Source organism: Camelina sativa, chromosome 15, assembly GCF_000633955.1.
Source record: "Camelina sativa cultivar DH55 chromosome 15, Cs, whole genome shotgun sequence".
NCBI classification, from domain to species: Eukaryota; Viridiplantae; Streptophyta; class Magnoliopsida; order Brassicales; family Brassicaceae; genus Camelina; species Camelina sativa.
The window spans coordinates 153,125-173,219 of NC_025699.1; the positions used below are offsets into that span (position 1 = coordinate 153,125).

General features: G+C 38.5%; 3 protein-coding genes, 1 long non-coding RNA gene and 2 pseudogenes across 6 annotated transcripts; 3 read left to right on the top strand and 3 right to left on the bottom strand.

Annotated features, from left to right (window-relative positions):
• Positions 917-3,041, bottom strand: LOC104747955 (annotated as a pseudogene).
• On the top strand, positions 3,465-6,783 carry LOC104747956 (UPF0725 protein At3g44770-like). The gene is made up of 4 exons (XM_010469660.2): positions 3,465-3,592; positions 3,680-3,862; positions 3,955-4,330; positions 6,251-6,783. The coding sequence occupies exons 1-4, from the start codon at positions 3,476-3,478 to the stop codon at positions 6,730-6,732; spliced, it is 1,158 nt and encodes a 385-aa protein (XP_010467962.1). The 5' UTR covers positions 3,465-3,475; the 3' UTR covers positions 6,733-6,783.
• LOC104744253 (polypyrimidine tract-binding protein homolog 1) lies at positions 7,117-10,188 on the bottom strand. Of its 3 annotated transcripts, none has more exons than XM_010465271.1 (10): positions 9,868-10,188; positions 9,463-9,672; positions 8,812-8,874; positions 8,653-8,726; positions 8,458-8,553; positions 8,287-8,344; positions 8,089-8,193; positions 7,925-8,006; positions 7,658-7,770; positions 7,117-7,509 (listed from the first exon to the last, which is right to left on the bottom strand). In XM_010465271.1, the coding sequence occupies exons 1-10, from the start codon at positions 10,048-10,050 to the stop codon at positions 7,291-7,293; spliced, it is 1,203 nt and encodes a 400-aa protein (XP_010463573.1). In that variant the 5' UTR covers positions 10,051-10,188; the 3' UTR covers positions 7,117-7,290. The 3 variants fall into 3 exon arrangements, with proteins under 3 accessions (XP_010463573.1, XP_010463574.1, XP_019092018.1); XM_010465272.1 differs by lacking the exon at positions 9,868-10,188 and adding an exon at positions 9,024-9,125 and having other exon boundaries at positions 9,463-9,625; XM_019236473.1 differs by having other exon boundaries at positions 7,408-7,509; positions 7,705-7,770.
• Positions 13,593-14,798, bottom strand: LOC109129030. Its single transcript, XR_002035350.1, has 3 exons — positions 14,713-14,798; positions 14,374-14,594; positions 13,593-14,139 (listed from the first exon to the last, which is right to left on the bottom strand). It is a non-coding gene; the product is annotated as an uncharacterized LOC109129030 (long non-coding RNA).
• Positions 13,840-15,299, top strand: LOC104744254 (protein ODORANT1-like). The gene is made up of 4 exons (XM_010465273.2): positions 13,840-13,987; positions 14,086-14,215; positions 14,304-14,644; positions 14,755-15,299. The coding sequence occupies exons 1-4, from the start codon at positions 13,855-13,857 to the stop codon at positions 15,213-15,215; spliced, it is 1,065 nt and encodes a 354-aa protein (XP_010463575.1). The 5' UTR covers positions 13,840-13,854; the 3' UTR covers positions 15,216-15,299.
• LOC104744255 overlaps positions 16,694-20,095 on the top strand; it is a 3,757-nt pseudogene continuing 355 nt past the window's right edge.

Sequence of the window (20,095 nt, forward strand, 5' to 3'; positions counted from 1 at the left end):
GCTTTTGTTTGGTATTGTCCGATGTGTATATACATAGCGAAGTTGAGCAGTCATTAATAATGAAGTTATGAAGTTAGTTTTATCATTTATTACTCTTTGCAGTAATGAAGTTTACTGTTTTGATGCATGCATCTGACGTGTTTTACATTCATCTTTGTAAATGCCTCGTCGCATATATATATCTAAACATGCAATGACAAAAATGTTTAATCATTAAATGACAAACTGTAAAACGCGACATGGTTTTGTGTATTTATATATACATATGTATTATGTATGTGTTATCAAAGAAAATGCTCTACTGATCGTGAGGAGATTTAATTTGAAATAACCGAGGGGATCGGAGAGCACCACTGCTTTCGTATTCTTATACAACTTGTGCATGTTCATCAGTCATCACTATATATAGAATCTTTGATACACAAATCACTGATTTCTTTACTTAACAAATCTTAAGTACACACCACTCATAGATATTCTTATTTTGTCCCCGTATGATAAACTGTAATCTTGAAAAGCTGAAAAACTTTGAAACTTTTAATCAAAAAAAAAAGATTTATGAACGAAAACATATGGAAATGTACACACACATAAAAGAGATAGTATATTTTCTTCGAACCCAGTAACAAAACTCAAGATGAGACATCCTGTCAAAAGGCCCACAAGCCCAAATAATTAATTCTCTCTTGTTTATTCCATAACCCCACATCGATAAACTTGGAAGACAACTAAAGGGTTTATATAGCGCTCGAGTCATTAACTGATTGTCACCTTCGGGGACATCTGATAAAATTGGAACGATACAGAGAAGATTAGCATGGCCCCTGCGCAAGGATGACACGCATAAATCGAGAAATGGTCCAAAATTTTTTTTGCAAAACTTTATAGATCGATTTCTTTCTCCTCTGAATAGACCAAGTTATTATGTTATAGAAGAGTAGTATGCAGAATAAGGCAAGCAAAATTGGAGCAGAAATAGTAATAGTGTATAAGCCGAACATTCTCTGACCAATCTTTTTGAATCCCCCGTGTCCACAAACATAAACCTATAATGAACTAAGCTTCTACTTGAGCAGGAGCGGGTAAAGGTTTTTCTAAAGAACATTTATCAGGTTTCATGGAATTAAAGAGTTCTAGAACTTCTGCATTGCGACGGATATAACTTGGGGACATAGACAGCAAATCCAGAGCTTCACTATGCCTTCCAGACTTCAACATAGCTTCGAATACACGCAGAACCATTAAATTAGATGGAAACTTCTTTGAAGTCACAGCCTTCAGGAAAGCGAAAGCCTCGGTGCTTGTTCCACTATTTGACAAGTAATCCATGAACGGATCAACAAAAGGAGGGAACCCCTGACTTTTCATCATAGGTAGAAGACTCAACGCTTCTTCAAACCCACCATCTCTTGCTACCTTCTTCATCAACAGATTCCTCACCACAATCTTGTATGTACTATGCCAAGGTTTCAGCTGATTTTGTTTCACTAGCTCAGTGAAAAGCTTGTATGCATCTCTTGCCCTAAAACTGTTGCAATAAGCAAGTACCAACTTCTCAAATGCATAACCTGCATAAGAGACTCCCTCTTTGCCAATCATCTTCTTGAAACACTCTGTAGCTTCTTCGAGATCTTTAGCATCACAATGCCCTTCAACTAAAGACGCCATTGCTTTGTCATCTAAATGATTTCCAGAGGTTTCCATGAAGTTGACAAGTTCATTGGCTTCATCTTTCTTTCCCTTACGACTAAGTCCTGATGCAATCACACTCTGCAGATCACCGCTAGGAAGATAGCCAGCTTCGTTCATCGCTTTCAACACCTCATTACTCTGTCCAAACCTATCAACGCTTCTCAACGACTTGAGGACATGCTGCAGCATAGAATCAGGCACAACGTTGCCCTTATCAGTATAAGCTTTCACAGTTCTTAAGAACAAATCCATGTCCAATTTATTCGCAGTAACAATTTTCTTTAGTAGCAAACTGCAGCAGTGCGGGGTGGGTGTATTGCTACCCCCGCCATTGCAAACTCGAACAATTCGACAGCTTCTTTAATCATTTTAGTCTGACAGAACCTTGCTGAAACCCTAACATAAGTCTCCATCTCCATCTCGTAACCAGCAGTCCTACTTTCTTCTATAATGTGTTGAAACCTATCAAGAAACTTCTCTTTCTCTAAAACCCTGGCCATAGCATTATACGTCTTCTCATCATGCTTAAAATTGCCAGACTCATCAATCCACCTAAAGAACAACAAAGCTTTCCTCGGATCCACGTCAAGCTTTTCCAAAATCATCTTCACCAGGTCACTTCGAAACTCAAGTTTCAAATCCCTTAGCTGTTTCTCCACATCAGCACCCCAAACTTCCTTCATCACAATCTTACACACCCTATTGCAAACCTTGTCCACCGAATTATCCATAGAACCTGAAGCAAAAATCTCTTTAAGCCTCTCCAGATCACCTTCAAGCCCATCGTTCAGAAATCTCTCACCCACTTTATCCCTAACACCAGCTGATCCACCATGTCCTTTCTTCTTCATAGCATCAACCAGTTCCCAAAACTCACGAACGAGACCATTAACACCAAGAATACGCAGCATCGTGTTATAACTTTTGGAGGAAAGTTTTCGAGGATAAGCCTCCAAAACCCATTGGAAAAACCTCCCCGCAACATCAGGGCTTGATTCAAGTTCCCTCAGAACTCTCAACGCTAATTCATGGCTAATCACAATACCATTCGAATCAAGTTCTTTCCTAATCTCATCCTTACCATTCAATCTGCTAAAAACATCAATCATAACAGCCTCAGCAGGAGGTTTCTCTTCAATCACAGGCTCAGTTGAAAAGCTTCGGCTAATAGAGCTCGCTAGTGGCGATCTCAAGGCAAAAAGACACTGTCTTTGTTGCAAAGCTCCAACTCCAGAAGTGAAAGATCGGGTCGAATTGGAAACTACCTGGAAGTGGGACTGATGAGAAAGTGATAGACGATGTGAAGAACGGTAGCTCCGAGAAAGTAGCAACCGCCATCTTTTTGTTTTTCAGTCTCAGTTACAAAAACAGAAGTGTTTGGCTTTGATTTGAACAAAAAAAAGTTTGGATTTTTACGAATGGAATCGATGGAGCAGCAATGGCGAGACAGAGGAAATGGTTTAGGGCTTTAGACTAAAACCTCTGAGCAAGACAAAAGGTTCGACTTGACTTATTTTTAAAACTGTGCTCCTCTTACTTTTTGAGGTTTTCGGTTTTAGCCACAATGTTTTGGAATTATCAACAACCCTGTTTTCTTGACTTTTTGTGTTCACTGATTCTTACCAGATCTTTAATAGTGTAGGTGGGCCAAAAATGTGTGAAGCCCTATACATCTAGTCCGGGCCGCCACTGGGCCCATTACCACTTGTTTTATATATCTAGTGACCGACCCTATCCTACGTACACATAAAGAAATCCCTACGTACGTCGAAAGCAGAAGAAGATGGCGGATATTCTGCGGCGGATGTTGGAAAGCGGAACGCTAACGGACGAACAATGCCTCTCTATGTTGGCGGGATTAGATTCCGATAAAGTAGTGGGTGGTGGATGCACATCTGAGGTATTACTTCTTCTTTTTTTTCGGTCATGGCGATTGTAACTTTCTCACACACACACTCTCCTCCTTTTTGTTGTATGTATCTATCAGAAAGTGATTGAGGAAAAAGCTGTTAAACGAATCGACAACAGGAAACCTCTGACGCAGTTGTTGGAGATGCGGAATCTATCTGATGAGGAAAGCTACAATCTTTCACGTCAAATGGATGAAGATCAAGGTGAAGAATCGGAAGAAGTAGACGAAAGGTACTTCCGCCAAATCGTTGATTCTCAGGTATGTAGGTAACCCCTAAAAATATTACTTACCTCCTCCTCCCCGCGGCTATATTGTAATTTGTATTTTTTTCTTTTTTTTTTGGGGTTTAGTTTTTCGATATCGATCCTGACGTTCGTATCCCAAGTAAGCAAGGCATCTCAGCATTTTATTTTGGGGAAAAGGAGGAACAACAAGAACCACCTCCCGAAATTGATCTCTACGGCCGGTTGGCTGTTCATTGGTTCAACTTTGAGCACAATAGGAACTTGAAGTTCATTCGCATACCAAAATTGAATACCCAACATCCGTTTTCTGTATCCTTCTATATTACTGTAGAGGTTGAAGATGTTGATGCTGCTGCTGCTGGTGCTTCGTCTCCGTCTTCTCTCACTCTGCAAACTCGGGTCAGAAGACCTTTTGGTGACTTTTTGAAAGCTATGATGGAAGTTATGATTGAACTCTGCAGAATCAAACCCACCACAACAGGTTTTCTTTATTTTTTTTATTTGCTTTAACCAAATTGAAACAAGAAAGAGATAAAGACATTTTGTTTCTCTCTACTGACCTGACCTGCCCTCCTTTTTTGTTTGTAGCGAATCAGCGAAGATCCCGGCAGTTCATGTTGGATTGGGTAGATGCGTTTTACAAAGAATGTATGCCTACCTTTTTGTCGGGACCACCAGAAAAAGCAGCTGATGATCAGAGATTCTACGAGGTTCCGGACGAGGACATTGCTAAAAATGATTGGCTTCATCTTTATACCCAGTGTGCACTTTTCCAAGTTTGCGAGGCTGGATCTCATGCTTTCCTGCCAAAGGAGATGAAGTTGAAGAAGATACTTGTGCAAACCCGAGTAACAACTCAAGATGATGATGATGTTGAGCCGCCGTCTCTGATTCTCAAGTCTATGAATGCCATCTTCCACATAAGCTTCAAGGCCAACTGTCGCGACTACACATCCGTAGTAAGGAGAACTGTAGATGGGTTTTCAGGACATATGCACCTCGAAGTCAACACCACGGAGATTGATTGCTTCTCTCCTTCAAGAGATGATGAAAGTTAGTTGGTGGTCATGCCGGTGCGCTCTGTTAATCTATGCCACTAGTTTGTTTAACACTATAATTTTTTAATACAATGGGTCATTATCTGAAACTTACCAATGATGAGGCACAATTTTTGATCCAGAGTAAACGCTATTCGGAGAAAAAAATATGTAGGTGGGCCAAAAATGTGTGAAGCCCTATACATCAACTTGATTACCACTTGATTACCACTTGATTTATATATGTAGTGACCGACCTATCCGCACTAAAAAAGAAAAAGAACGAAAAAAACACACACAGAGAAATGAGAAATCCATACGACGTCGAGAGAAGAAGAAGATGGCGGATATTTTGTGGCGGATGTTGGAAAGCGGAAAGCTAACGGACGAACAATGCCTCTATATGTTGAGGGTATTAGATTCCGATAAAGTAGTGGGTCGATGTGGATGCACATGTCATGTATTACTTCATTTTTTCTTTTGGCCATGGCTTAGATATTAGAAGATGATTATCCCAAACCTAAACAACTTTCTCACACACTCTCCTCCTTTGTTGTTGTACGTATCTATCAGAAAGTGATTGAGGAAAAAGCTGTTAAACGAATCGACAACAGGAAATCTCTGAAGCAGTTGTTGGACATGCGGAATCTATCTGATGAGGAAAGCTACAATCTTTTACGCCAAATAGAAGAAGATCAAAGTGAACCGGAAGAAATAGACGAAAGGTACTCCCGCCAAATCGTTGATTCTCAGGTATGTAGGTAACCCTTATAAATATTACTTACCCCTCCTCCCCCGCGGCTATATTGTAATTTGTATTTTTTTCTTTTTTTTTGGGGTTTAGTTTTTCGATATCGATCCTGACGTTCCTGTCCCACGTTTGATGGGACTCTCACAATTTTATTTTGGGGACAAGGAGGAAGAACAACCACCTCCCGAAATGGTTCTCTACGGCCAGTTGGCTGTTCATTGGTTCAACTTTGAGCACAATAGGAACTTGCAGTTCATACGCATTCCAAAATTGAATACCCAACATCCGTTTTCTGTATCCTACTATATTACTGTAGAGGTTAAAGATGAGGATGAAGACGTTGATGCTACTGTAGAGGTTGAAGATGTTGATGCTGCTGCTGATTCGTCTCCGTCGTCTCTCACTCTGCAAACTATGGTCAACAGACCTTTTGGTGCCTTTTTGGAAACTATGATGGAAGTTATGATTGAAGGCTGCAGAATCAAACCCACCACAACATGTTTTCTTTATTTTTTATTTTTTTTTTTAATTTTCTTTAACCAAATTGAAACAAGAAAACATTTTGTTTCTCTCTACTGACCTGACCTGACCTGACCTCCTTTTCTGTTTGTAGCGTATCAGCTAGACTTCCAGCACTTCATGGTTGATTGGGTAGATGCGTCTTACAGAGAATGTATGCCTACCTTTTTGTCTGAACCACCAGAAGAAGCAGCTGATGATCAGAGATTCTACGAGGTTCCGGACGAGGACATTCGTAAAAATGATTGGCTTCTTCTGTATGCCCAGTTTGCACTTTTCCAAGTTTGCGAGGCTGGATCTCATGCTTTCCCGCCAAAGGAGCTGGAGTTGAAGAAGATACTTGTGCAAACCCGAGTAACAACAACTCAATATGATGATGATGATGATGTTGATGTTGAGCCGCCGTCTCCAATTCTCAATCCCATTGATGCCAAGTCTATGAATGCCATCTTCCACATAAGCTTCAAGGCCAACTGTCGCGACTACACATCCGTAGTAAGGAGAACTGTAGATGGGTTTTCAGGACATATGCGCCTCGAAGTCAACACCACGGAGATTGATTGCTTCTCTCCTTAACAGATGATGAAAGTTAGTTGGTGGTCATGCCGGTGCGCTCTGTTACAATCACTCGTCGTCAGAATACTCCTTCTTATGCTTTATGTCGTTTTATCTATCCCTTTGTTTCTAATCCACCACCGCAAGCAACTATTATCTATGATCTTGCATTTGTGTTCTCTATCGTATCAAACAGCTTGGTATGTTGTTGTGTTTAAATTTGTCTTTTAATCATTTTAATAATCAAAGGTTTAATTTGTTCAAAAGAGGTTCAGTAGCTATTTCCATTCACACTGTTCAAAAGAGGTTCAGTAGCTAGATGTTACCACCGGCACATCACAGAGAAGAAGATAATCTAACCATGTTAACACCTTAATGCGCTAGCTATACTGATTACTGCATGCATTTATACTAAGCTCTTTTCAATTTATTATTTGGTTTCCCCCACTTAAATTATGTCTATTAACCAAAAAGAACAAATCACACTTTTACTGGACACATAACACTGGCTAACATGGAAGCACTCTCAGTTCTGTCTTTAGACGACAGCAAAATCCCAAATTTATAGTAAACAATATCTCAACCATAGTATGGAGGAGGATGGCCTGAAGGTGAAGCCCCATTGGGATCAGATGATGGGTACATATATGGGCTTCCACCATAACCTCCTCCGTATTGAGTTTGCACCTGCGGATTCTGCCAACCTGCTGGCGCTGAAGCCGAGACTCCGGCCGCCTTTTGGGCCACCATTAGGCTTAGATCAGGGAGTGTATAGTCTCTGCTTTTGTCGCTAAAAGCCTGCATTCAAACACGGGAAAATAAAAGAAGAAATTACAAGTTAGAAAAGAAAAAGTAAAAAAAGCCTACGCAAATCGATTACTATTGTCGTCCCCTCACATTTTGTTTCTTAGGTATACAACTCCAAAAAGCAACAAATCTTATGTACCTTAACATTGAGATCAGTATGACGAGAGTATGATAGTCGAAGCTTACAGTAGCCACCGTCATATATGCAGTGTCCTTCCAGTGCTTCCTTAGCTATTGCCGCAGTTGCTATATCTACAAAGAAGAAATAGCAAATATGAAGCAGAAGATGATTGTATTCAAATGCTTAGCATAACCATAAGCTGATTAGATAATGGTTAAAAGATGTTCAGAATGCTTAAAGGGGTTGAATTGGATCACAATCAGATGTTAGTGCAAGGAGATGTACCAGAGTACTGAATTAAGGCTTGCGTTGAACCATTCTTCTCAAATATAGCAATCTTCTGGACAGCCCCATACGCGGAAAACACCTATGAGAAGCAAAATATATTATTGATTTAGAGAGATTAAGCATGCCTGAGAAGCAGAAATGGGCATGCTGTTGTTCCTCACCGTATGAAGAACATCCACAGTGACAGCATACTGCATGTTCTCAATCAGACCAAGAAGGACGTTGCTCTGAGATTCTACTTTCTTGCCGTCAGCACCTAACGCAGGCTGAAGAAAATACCATAAACCACGTAAGAAAGGTAAACACTGGTGGAGACAGATAGATAAAAGTGTGGGGAGGGCAGGGGAAGAAAACGATACCTGCATAGACCCGTCCATTGCCGTGTGATTCACTGGAAGGTATGGATTTGTGTAATCTCTGAGTAAATCAAAGAATCAAACATATGATACAACTATTCTACCATAAGGTTTTCAACATTACAGGGAGCGTATGCAGACAGAGAACACATTGTAAAGGAATCAAAACTCTACCTGCTCCGGTGGGACTGAAACTTGATGTTGAGATCAGTATGAGCTGAATAGGACATTCGTAAATTGCACGAACCAACATGTTCCGGGAGCAAATATCTAAATTTAAATGTTCCAAAAACAAAAGAATATATAATCAGTAGAGTTATAATCAGTAGAGTTATATCTTGTGTGTGCATGCAAGAAAAACGAGTATACCTGGGTATACTTCTGCTATCTAACGCATTCCTTGCCGCGGATGCAGTCTCCACATCACTAAATTGAACTAGTGCCTGGCAAGTTAGGAAGGCAGATAAAAAGGTTAATATCATTTCATTTTCTCCATAGAGACGTTTGATACAAATCTCAATGCCTTACCTGGAAACCAGCAGCTTTCTCGAAAGTGGCAATTTTGTGCACAAATCCAAAAGCAGAAAATACCTGAAACAAATTTGGACTCGATATGAACCATGACCATACGGAGGAGGGATAACAGCTAAAGGGAACCAAAACGGTTGAAAGAAACTCAAAATGATCCCGGATTGAGACTAAAAAAGAGAGAAGAAGCCCAGATAAGTACAGAGTGACACCTGTCCACTTATGGGCATGATAGACCATAGATAGGAGAATGACGAACACGATACTATTTCCAAACTCTCTCCAGAAAGATTTTAATAAAGAGGCATCAACATCTGTGATTCGAGCATTTCATTAATGTTGATATACACTATNTATGATTTGAATAGTGTGTCTATGTAAAAGTTACTCAAAGTAGTTTTGTTTAGTAGCAAGAATTGAAAAATCTTCTTTATAAAAATTCATCTGCTCGAAGCACAACACACTGCCTCACCCATATAAAGACATCAATCACATATCTTATCAAAATATGACCAATTTTAACTGAGAAATGCCTATTTGATAAAAATAGAATTCAGTGAAAGAATCTCACACTCGGAAGCAAAGCAAAGCAAAATCAAAGTAGTACGCAAGCAAGCAAGAAATTTTGAAAATGAAGGTAAATGCACTCACCAGATGGATAACATCGATGCTCACTTCGTGAGATTCCACTCCTTCAAAGGTAACCAAGAGGACATTCCCAGGGACATCTCCAGGACTCTGATTGTTTACAATTTCATGGCGATTAGAGTACTGAATATACACAGTTTTCCCTCGAATCTGAGCTGGCTCTGAAGATGAAGCATAATACGAAACCATTGATATAGCTTGGTTCAAGTCAGCCTGTACATCAATCAAATGCTTTAGAAACCAATTCAACATGGTGATGATTCATGATGAGATAGATACTACAAGTTCAATTAAGTGCTTCAATTTCAAGTAAGCAGTTCCAATTTATCTTTTTATCGTTTCCTAACCAAATCCTCAGGAGCTAGAAAGAAAAAAAAAAAAACAATCTGAGAGGAGAAAAAGGCTCACAAATTCGACGAAGGCTTGGTTGCGATTGGCGCCGACATTGCTCTTGGTATTAACGATCTTGCCGAATCGTTTGCAAAGGTCGATGAGCTCCTCTTCAACGCACTCCCATGGGAGATTCCGCAGATGCACCACTTTCGACGGCGTCTGAGTATAGCGGAACTGCGTCTGGCCTGAGCTCGACATCTCCGATTACGGCGGGGTTCGATACTTAGTTCGGATTTGGTGTAAACGATCGATCAAACAGAGCAAAGCCGCCGGAAAAATAAAAGTTTCGCGATTCGATTTCTCTCGATTAGAGTAACAAAATTTTCTCATCGGAACCTAACCCATACAGCTAAATTATCAGGAAATGTTTTCAAAATTGCCCCCAATATTTATATCTTCTCCATATTTAACCCTTAATTTTTATGTCCGTAACTACTAGTCCCCCTACTTGTGTTACTAAAATATTTTTATCATCAGTAGTCAAGGCATATTATCGATCTCTAACTATTGAAGTTACATGCATGCTTCATTTCAAATCTATGGAATTGTTCTTTTGTTTTATACTATAAGTTCAAATTCAATATATACTATACTACTACCAAGTACGGTCCTATATATATAGAAGAAGTTATCAATCTTTACATGATTGAGAATGAGAGCCGAGCATCTTCTTTGCTAGCAACCAAACTTATGGATCCCACCATGACCTGTTCTGGATTCGATGTTTTGTTTTACCAATAAATCTGAATGTCAGGAAGAGCACATATGTGATATAATATAAGTCGGTTTGTCGTATGACTCAGAGGTGTTTAGTTGTTTGCTAAGGCTAAGGGAGTCGATTTGCCAAGTTTTTTTGTACTGTGACGACCCCTTTAGAAAAATACTTCAACTAAACCCGAAAAAGCAAAACACTACTGATTTGGTCACAGAGACTTGGGACTTCAAAGTTCAAGCTGTTTCTTGGCCCTACATTGAACTAACTATCAGTTAAATCTCAAATCCTTATTACGATCCTCTTAATATTACGTACTCGTTGTCTTTGTCGTGAGGGTCTCAAACTCTCAATATTTTTGTACTGTTTGTGAAGGGACTACTATATAAAGTCCACTAATACTGTTTTAATTCTATTATTAACTAGCCTTTAACACGGTACTAAGTTTGTTGTAGTTTCTTAACTTGCGTGGCTTGTTTCTTGCCGTAAGTTCACTTAAAGTACTTGGTCTACTGTGTTTAAGATGAGAACTGTGCTGTTTGGTTCCTTCCTCTTTGTTGACTTTTAGTTGGATAAATTGGGCCATGTCTTGCTGAAGATAGTGAATGAAAAGGTCGGAGCATAAATTACCGAGAGATGGTTGAACTGAGAACAAGCAAGTTTGGGCATAGACAGGGATGAGTTATTGACTATTGTTACTTGGATGAAACTCCTAAAAGATAGCACAATTTGCGTTGTTTTCATCTTCTTTACCATTAGGAAAAAATGGGAATTGAATGTCTAGATCCAGTGACAGGTTTTGGGCAGCTTAACAGTCTCTGCGTTTTTATGTCTTGTGTACTTCAGTATTTAATTACTACGCCAACTTAAAAAGGGTTTTACATAGTTTTTGTATGAAAAGTTTGAAACAGTGTGAAGAAAAAGACTTGGAGCATTCATGTACGTACTTCTTGTTTACTGATTTCCCATGCGTGTGACTTCTTGTTCTTTTCGGTAGAACGACGATCATTCTGATGCAAAAGACTTGGAGCATTGATGTGGGAATTTAAGAAACTATATTATTTCTGGTCCAAAAACTGATGATGTAGAAAAGCAAATGGTTATCAGTTGACTTTAAAAGCTTTGGCCCCTCTTCTTGGCTCATTGATTCTTAGTTTCTCACATTTTATATTGGGTGGTTCAGCTACGTGGATGGATGTGATTTTGGCAAGTGGCTTCATCATCATCATCTATGAAGGTTAATTATCGAGCACTGTTTGGACCATAAAAGTTTGAAGAGTAGTAGAAGCTGGCAATATGAAATCAGCAAGACATTTATAAAAGTGTCCCCATTGTCCTTTATATCTTTTGCAGCCAATATGATTTAATTTTTTTCCCCAATTTCTTTTAGTTTTTATTGGTACAATTCGTTGAGCCTTGTGATTTTGTCTTATGGTTTGAGTCGATGAAGATACTTTCTTCTCTCCCTTCAAGCTTGGAGCCCACCTCAATAAATCCTCCTTTGCTGCCATGGCACACACTAGGATACTCTTTTCTTTGTTTGGTCTAGTAAAATCTCTTTAATGTCACCGTCACCGCCATTAAATCGTCTACCTTTCTTGGCAGCAAAATTTACCTTTGTCGACAACATTTGATCACCTGTAAACTATCCAAACCATGTATGCAACGGTACTAAAGAAAATGCATAATAGTTAGTAAGAAACAAGGTAAAAATTCTACGGTCGCCGAGAAATGTAGTTGCAAGTATTCATATATGATCATTTCCCAAAGCCTTTATGATATGGTAAAGGTCAAATGGTAAACCATAACTTTTTACCTCATCAAGTAGCTATTTTGATGGTTAAGTTTCAGTACACTTTTCATCATTCATTGTCTATCTTAGTTTATCTTTGTGAAAATAATAGATTTTCTGATGAATTGACACCAACAACAGTGGAGCAGCCAGTGTGACTTTCATTAAATGATGGAGGAATCACACAAGGAAAGGTTTTTCACCTCCTTTCTTCTTGCTCCCCACCACATTAGTGCTTCCTCTCTCCATTTACAAGGTTAGAAACTCAAATTTACAATGGTTGAAATTCCGTTTTTACCACGGTCATAGTTTTCTGATCTAAATCTAAAGAGAAAATGACACTTAGGGTTGTAAATGTGTTTGGCATAAAACTTGTGTTGCTTCCACAGGGAGAATTTTACCATTTGCAGAGTAATGACTAATTGAATACAGAACAAGTCTAAGCTAATGACATCATAGATAGACAATCAATTAATTACTTGCAACTACTTTGCATTTCCCTTTTCTTTTTTCTAAAATTGGGATTTATAAATCATAAAGATTGTTTGCTCTTAAGTTTCTCCAAATATCATCAATCCTCTGTGTCTGATTTACTTTTTCCCATTATAGTGCCAGCTTCCACTTCTCTTCACCGTCATTTAACAGCATTTACTATTGTGGAGTTTTTGTAAAAGCTAACAAAAATGTGAAAAAAACTCAAAAAGAAATCAATAAAACACGTTTTCATAAAGTAGTATAACTTATTAGGGTAACTAGAGTTACACAGTTAGTAAGAGAGAGTAACAATACGAACTTAGTAGGTTTCAAGAAACCAGACCTTAATAGGATAACCTGTAATAAGAAACCTTGAGCATCTTTTTGACCCTAGTTTAAGATAAAAGTATTGAGATTTACTGATTTAGTGAACATGCAGAGAGATCAGAGACTGTCAGATAGCGAACTTTGATGGGAGAACAAGATTGGTTTAAATGTGAAAACTGTTCAAGGACCACAGAGTTTGTTTAAGGCTAATGAGAAGAAATGAAAAAAACATTCTTGTCTATGACGTTATCCTAAGTTGCAAGTTTATCAAAGTGAGGGCTATTGATAGATGTTGACCTTGAAATTTACTCCAGGTTCTGAAATTCACTGTTTTACCTTGTATTGAGAGAAGGTACAATTCCAAGAGTAAAGATGGCCACTTTTTGGGTGCTCTGTAGAGTCTTTAAAAGGAAATCAAGGTGTTGGAACCACAAAGGTAATAATATCTCTCGACCCCATCTAATTGAATGCCAATCCATGTCAGAGACCGGGAAAAGGGGCGCTTACAGGACCTAAACAGAGACATCTTCTGTTGTGTTTCTCCATCTATATATCAGAGTGACGCCAAGTGAGCAGCCTTTGTGATTATAGTGATCACTATAATGATAGCTATTCCACACATTATACACAGTGGAGGATCAGACTGAAGCTTCTTCTCCTTCTTCAGTAAATTAGTCTAATTTGTGTTGCGGATTTAATGGGTAGATCACCGTGTTGTGATAAGGCCGGGTTGAAGAAAGGGCCTTGGACACCAGAAGAGGATCAGAAACTTTTGGCTTATATTGAAGAACATGGCCATGGAAGCTGGCGTTCTTTGCCTGAGAAAGCTGGTAAGTAACCTCACATTTTTCTGCTCTTTTACTCACAAACCACACATCTTCTTCTTGTCATCTATCTCTTTTAAAACCTTTCTTCAAACTCCTTATAGGTCTGCAAAGGTGCGGAAAGAGTTGCAGACTCAGATGGACTAACTACCTAAGACCTGACATTAAGAGAGGCAAATTCACTGTACAAGAAGAACAAACCATCATCCAACTCCATGCTCTCCTCGGAAACAGGTGAAATTATTTATTATCAGTCAAAGTATCACTCAAAACAGTTCAATCTTTTGTGATTGCTTTAAAGTCTGATCTTTTAATCTCATAGGTGGTCAGCGATTGCAACTCACTTACCGAAAAGGACAGACAACGAGATCAAGAACTACTGGAACACACACCTGAAGAAACGTCTGCTTAAAATGGGAATCGATCCAGTGACTCACAAGCACAAAAACGAGACCCTTTCGTCTTCCACAGGTCAATCCAAGAACGCAGCCACGCTTAGCCATATGGCTCAATGGGAGAGTGCTAGGCTCGAAGCTGAAGCAAGACTAGCTAGAGAATCAAAGCTTCTCCATTACCAAAACAATAACCTTAACAAATCAGCTCCTCAACAACACTGCTTCACTCACAAAACATCAACAATTTGGTCAACAAAACTAAACGAAGGTAAGAGACACTCATCTTTTATGAATAAAAAACTAAACTTTGAATCTTTTATAACTAAAAAACTAAACTTTGAATGGTTTTTGGTAATGTATTAATGGAAACTCTGACAGGAACAGGAGATCAACAGCTTGAATCTCCGACATCGACGGTGACATTCTCAGAGAATCTTCCTCTGATGATCATGCCTTTAGGAATTCCAACGGACAACAGAAATAGAAACAATAATAATAACAATGAATCATCTGAGATTCCGGCGAGGATTGAATTCGCCGTCTCTTCCTCAACCTCCTCCGATGTGAGTCTGGTGGTTAAAGAACACGAACACGACTGGATTAGGCAAATCAACTGTCCTTGTCCTACGGAAGGAATAGGAGAAGGATTCACGAGCCTTCTCCTCGGTGATCCAATCAATCGGAGTCTACCCACCGGAAAAAACGAGGCTCCTCCGTCCTCCTCCGTTGCCGGAGCCGGCGAGAGTGAGTTTAACTACTATGAAGATAACAAGAACTACTGGAATAGCATTCTCAACTTGGTTGATTCTTCACCGTCCGATTCTCAAGCCATGTTCTGATCTTAATAAGGGTCTTACAGTCATTTCTCCATAAACATTTTTAATTCTCTCAGATTGTTTTTTTTTTTAATTGTCGATAGCTTTCCAAATACTTTTATTTTCGTTATATTATTATTACATTACATATATGGGATGAAATTTCATGAAAATGACCTTTGACAAACAAAATTTGTACACCTTGTTTTTCTTTGCTTTTCTTTTGTTGTTGCAATAATGCATGTAACAAATCCAGNCAACTGTCCTTGTCCTACGGAAGGAATAGGAGAAGGATTCACGAGCCTTCTCCTCGGTGATCCAATCAATCGGAGTCTACCCACCGGAAAAAACGAGGCTCCTCCGTCCTCCTCCGTTGCCGGAGCCGGCGAGAGTGAGTTTAACTACTATGAAGATAACAAGAACTACTGGAATAGCATTCTCAACTTGGTTGATTCTTCACCGTCCGATTCTCAAGCCATGTTCTGATCTTAATAAGGGGTCTTACAGTCATTTCTCCAAAAAAACATTTTTAATTCTCTCAGATTGTTTTTTTTTTAATTGTCGATAGCACTTTTATTTTCGTTATATTATTATTACATTACATATATGATATATGGGATGAAATTTCATGAAAATGACCTTTGACAAACAAAATTTGTACACCTTGTTTTTCTTTACTTTTCTTTTGTTGTTGCAATAATGCATGTAACAAATCCAATTTTCAATGATTTTATATATTATGTTTTTATGTTGGGGTATATCATATTCATATACAATTTTAAGAAAAAATATTTAATAACTCTAATAGTGAATATGTTATGTTATAGTTTATATTAATGTGGTTGTCATTGTGTTCAAATTGAAACTATATTTTTTGGTATCCATCAGTTTGGTTAAATAATTGAGTTTTACTGCTTAATATGCAAGTAGCAAAATCCAACTTACCTATAGTATATCTATATATACACAAGGATTCTTTGATACTCTTATTTTCTAAAAAAAAGATATGAGTGTCAAGTTTATGTAATGGATGTAAATAATGAAGACACTATATAGTAACAATATATAACAATAACACGTTGAATGTTGAGTAAAGAAAAAAAATACTAAATACTTGGTAGTTTCATGTCATTTTCACTATAATTATCAATATATATGATCTATAGTAACAAAACATATGCTAAATAGATTCTATTTAGAATAGTTACATGCATCGACTTGGATTTTTTTTCTTCTTTTTTTCTTAAATTCATTGACTTCAATTTTATATTTTTTATATCTATGTTATTCAATCATCATTTCTATTATTAAAAGACATTAAAAAAATACCAAAAACAAAAAAAAAAAATGGAGAAAAAAAGGAAATGATGGGCCTGAAGTATTTTACTAGTATTATGGGTAAAAAGGCCCATAAAAGCCCAGTGAATACTTAACCTAAAGGATAAGTAGATCAAAATTCAAAAGTCTATCTTTTTTTCTTCTCTGTTCTGTATAATAAACCCTAAGGGTTTCTTTCCCTCTCTGATTATGGCCGGATCTCTAGGTCTTACGACGGAGTCTTTGAAGGCGTCTGGTCGGAGCTCCGAGAACCTCAGCCTTCCTATCCTTCAGGGTCAAATCAAGCGTGACCCAGAGGGTTACGAAACGGAGGTCCAATTGATTTACAAACAGTTCAATGCCTCCGTCGATCTCTTTCAGCAACAGGCGGCTCTCACTTTCTCCTCCGTCGTCTCCAACACTTCCGTTTCCAAGGAACTCGGCGATCGAGCCATGTTTCTCGCTCATGTCACTCCGTTTTACCCGAAGCATCTAGCCGCATTTCCAGCACAGTTGACTGATTTACTCCGTACCTCATGCCTTGCAATGCCGTCGGGGCTTCGGAACCATGTTGCACAAGCTCTGATTCTTCTCATGAATCGAAAGGTTTGTTTTTTAAAATGTGATTGATACGAATATGATTACTTCTTTGTTAATATGATTCTTCTACCGTTTTCTTGGTGTGTTAAAAAGAGTCTTGTCATGGAAGATTTGCTGGCTCTGTTTCTAGGATATTCAAACACTTGGTGATAAAAACTTGCGAAAGATTGCTTTCTCTCACATTGTTCAGACCATTCGTAAGATGAGTATCACTGATCCAAGGCACAATTCACTTCAGAAGATTGTGGTCTCTACGTTGGAGGTTAATTCTAATCTCTTTTTCCTTCTCATGGGATTTGTGTTACTGAGTTTATCAAGTAGATAATATCATTTTGCTTGTTTGTAGCAAGAAGATGAAAACAAGGCTAAGAGAGCACTTGTTACCCTTTGTGAGCTTCACAAGAGAAAGGTCTGGTTTGGTGATAAACATGACAGAGTAGCAATTGCTATTTGTGAAGCGTGCTTTCATACTTCACCTAGGTATTATATATCTCTTTCTTTCTTTTTTCCTAACTGTGGAATAGTTTGATATGATGATACTAACTTATCTCTTTTAACAGGATTATGATATCTTCCCTTCGGTTTCTTCTTGACTACGATAACATTAACGATGAGGATGATAGTGATGCTTCAAGTGGCGATGAAGAGGAGTCAAAGCAAGCATCTCAGGTTATGATTAACAGAGACGCTGTTTACAAGGTAAACAACGTTATACATGAATTTGATTGCAGAGTATGAAGACGCTTACTAGTTGTTGATAGATATTTTAACTTCCGATGTTTAGGCTAACAACAAAGGTACATCTTCTAGCAAGAAGAAAAAGCAAGCAAAATTGCAGCGCGCGATGCGAAGTATTAAAAAAAAGCAGCGTGCGTCGTCTGAGAACACCCCTTCAACTTATTCACCTCTTAATCATCTAAATGATCCACAGGTTCATTTATTTCCTAGCTTTTTGTAGTGTGTCATATACTCATATGCAGGGAAAGTAATTACAATAGTATAATTGAATATTTTGTTTTACAGAATTTTGCAGAGAGGTTGCTTTCCCGGCTTCAGACTGGCAAGAGCATTGGGAAAACTAGTGAACGGGTTGAGGTAACTATTATTTAACTCGCTTCATCCATTCTACAGAATCATATGAGCTAACTAACTTTCTGTTTGGTTTCCTCCATGCTGCAGACGAGGTTGATGATGATAAAAGTTATTGCACGAACAATTGGTCTTCACAAGTTGCATTTATTAAGCTTTTATACTTATCTTCAAAACTATGCTAAGGTAAGTGAGATTTTCTAACTGACTTTTTAAAAAATTTCTGTTGAAATTTGATTAAAATAGCTAGGGATGCTCTTAAATGCAGCAAGGTAGAAAGGACACTACACATATACTTGCAGCAGCGGTTCAGGCTTGCCATGATGGGGTATAGAAACATTTCCACTTTAAAGCATTATCTATTTTCTCATTCTTCAATCCTCGCAATAATTTTGTCTCGGGCAGGTACCTTCGGATGCCGTGGAGCCACTGTTCAAGCAAATAGTAAATGAGTTTTTACACAACGGTTCACTTCCTGAGGTGTGACTTCGAGGGACTTAACTAGAAAGCTTTGTCTATCATTTACTATATTATTCTTCTTTTTAATTCATTGTTTTCATTTATGTAACCAGGCTATTGCTGTCGGACTCAATGTGGTACGAGAAATGTGCCTTAGGATTCACGAGGTAACTATTTCTTAACTCTGGTTTAATATCCTCATTTATATAAATGTAGTTATACAACACCAATCCTTTTTTCTGTATTGTCTTTTCTTGTTTCAGTTGATGACAGAAGAGTTGCTGCAAGATCTTGCTCGGTATAAAAAGGACCATGCCCATAATAAAGCCATCTCAGCAGCATCTCGTTCCCTCGTAGCACTGTTCAGAGAGGTAAAAGAAGCATTTGATTTGTCAATTGGAAACAAAATAGTCGATGTATTGTGGTTAGCCGATTAATTACATTTTGTAATTTCAGATCAACCCTTCGCTTCTAGTGAAAAAAGACCGTGGCCGTCCTGGAGGTCCCATTGCCAGACCTAAACAATATGGAGAAGTTACTGTCTTCAGCGATGTTCCCAATGTTGAGTTACTGCAAGAAAGTGATAATGATCAAGACGATGATGACGTGACGTTGCCTAGCAGTGATGATGATATGGAACAGGAGGTGATACCTGATGAATGTGGAACTGAGGACGAGGCTGGAGAAGATTCTAATGATGGTGATGATATGAGTAACACTGAAGATGATAGTGATACTGATACTTTGGTCAGTTGTGATGAAGAGGAAGAGGAGAATGACAGTGATGAAGCCGAGATTGATTCGGAAAGCGAAGAAGATGAAGGAGAAGCTTCCGATTCTTCTTCTGTGGAGGGTAGTGGAAACAAAGAGAAAGCAAAGGGGAAGAAAAGGAAGATAGAAGATTTTGATGCGAGTCTTCTCGCTGCTGATACAAGCTTACGAGCACTAAAGAGATGCGCAGAAGCAAGCGAACGTCCATCTTTTGGTGAAAGTGATGGCATACTTTCGAATGAGGACTTCCGAAAAATCAAAGAACTTAAGGTATACATATATATGCGTAAGAGAGAGAAGCTCTGTTTTCCTCTGTTTTTGGTATAAAGAAGTCCAACGTTGTTGATGTCTTGGTGTCACATACAGGCAAAGAAGGATGTGAAAATTGCATTGGCTCGAAAAGGATTCAAAGTTCCAGATTCTGATCAGCTAAGTAAGAAGCTGGTCGATCCAGCCAAACTTGAAGTAAGCTGTTACTATGAGAAGCTGATCCATTTTAGTCACAAGATGTCTCGCACAGATTCGATGTTAACTGAAAAAAATTTATGACTCTTTCAACAGGCTCACATAAGGCATAAACTAACAAAAGAAGAAAGACTGGAGTTAGTTAAAGCGGGTAGGGAGGACAGAGGGAAATACAAATCCAAGACTGCCATCAAGCAGAAGAA

What these genes read in the sequence shown, in the direction of transcription:
- LOC104747956 (XM_010469660.2), top strand. Translation starts at nt 3,476, where the DNA reads ATGGCGGATATTCTGCGGCGGATGTTGGAAAGCGGAACGCTAACGGAC. An exon ending in GCCAAATCGTTGATTCTCAG is followed by an intron (nt 3,863 to 3,954) that starts GTATGTAGGTAA and finishes TTTGGGGTTTAG; the next exon opens with TTTTTCGATATCGATCCTGA. An exon ending in AATCAAACCCACCACAACAG is followed by an intron (nt 4,331 to 6,250) that starts GTTTTCTTTATT and finishes TTCTGTTTGTAG; the next exon opens with CGTATCAGCTAGACTTCCAG.
- LOC104744253 (XM_010465271.1), bottom strand. Translation starts at nt 10,050, where the DNA reads ATGTCGAGCTCAGGCCAGACGCAGTTCCGCTATACTCAGACGCCGTCG. An exon ending in ACCAAGCCTTCGTCGAATTT is followed by an intron (nt 9,673 to 9,867) that starts GTGAGCCTTTTT and finishes ATTGATGTACAG; the next exon opens with GCTGACTTGAACCAAGCTAT. An exon ending in GATAGCAGAAGTATACCCAG is followed by an intron (nt 8,554 to 8,652) that starts GTATACTCGTTT and finishes ATTTAAATTTAG; the next exon opens with ATATTTGCTCCCGGAACATG.
- LOC104744254 (XM_010465273.2), top strand. Translation starts at nt 13,855, where the DNA reads ATGGGTAGATCACCGTGTTGTGATAAGGCCGGGTTGAAGAAAGGGCCT. An exon ending in TTCTTTGCCTGAGAAAGCTG is followed by an intron (nt 13,988 to 14,085) that starts GTAAGTAACCTC and finishes AACTCCTTATAG; the next exon opens with GTCTGCAAAGGTGCGGAAAG. An exon ending in GTCAACAAAACTAAACGAAG is followed by an intron (nt 14,645 to 14,754) that starts GTAAGAGACACT and finishes AAACTCTGACAG; the next exon opens with GAACAGGAGATCAACAGCTT.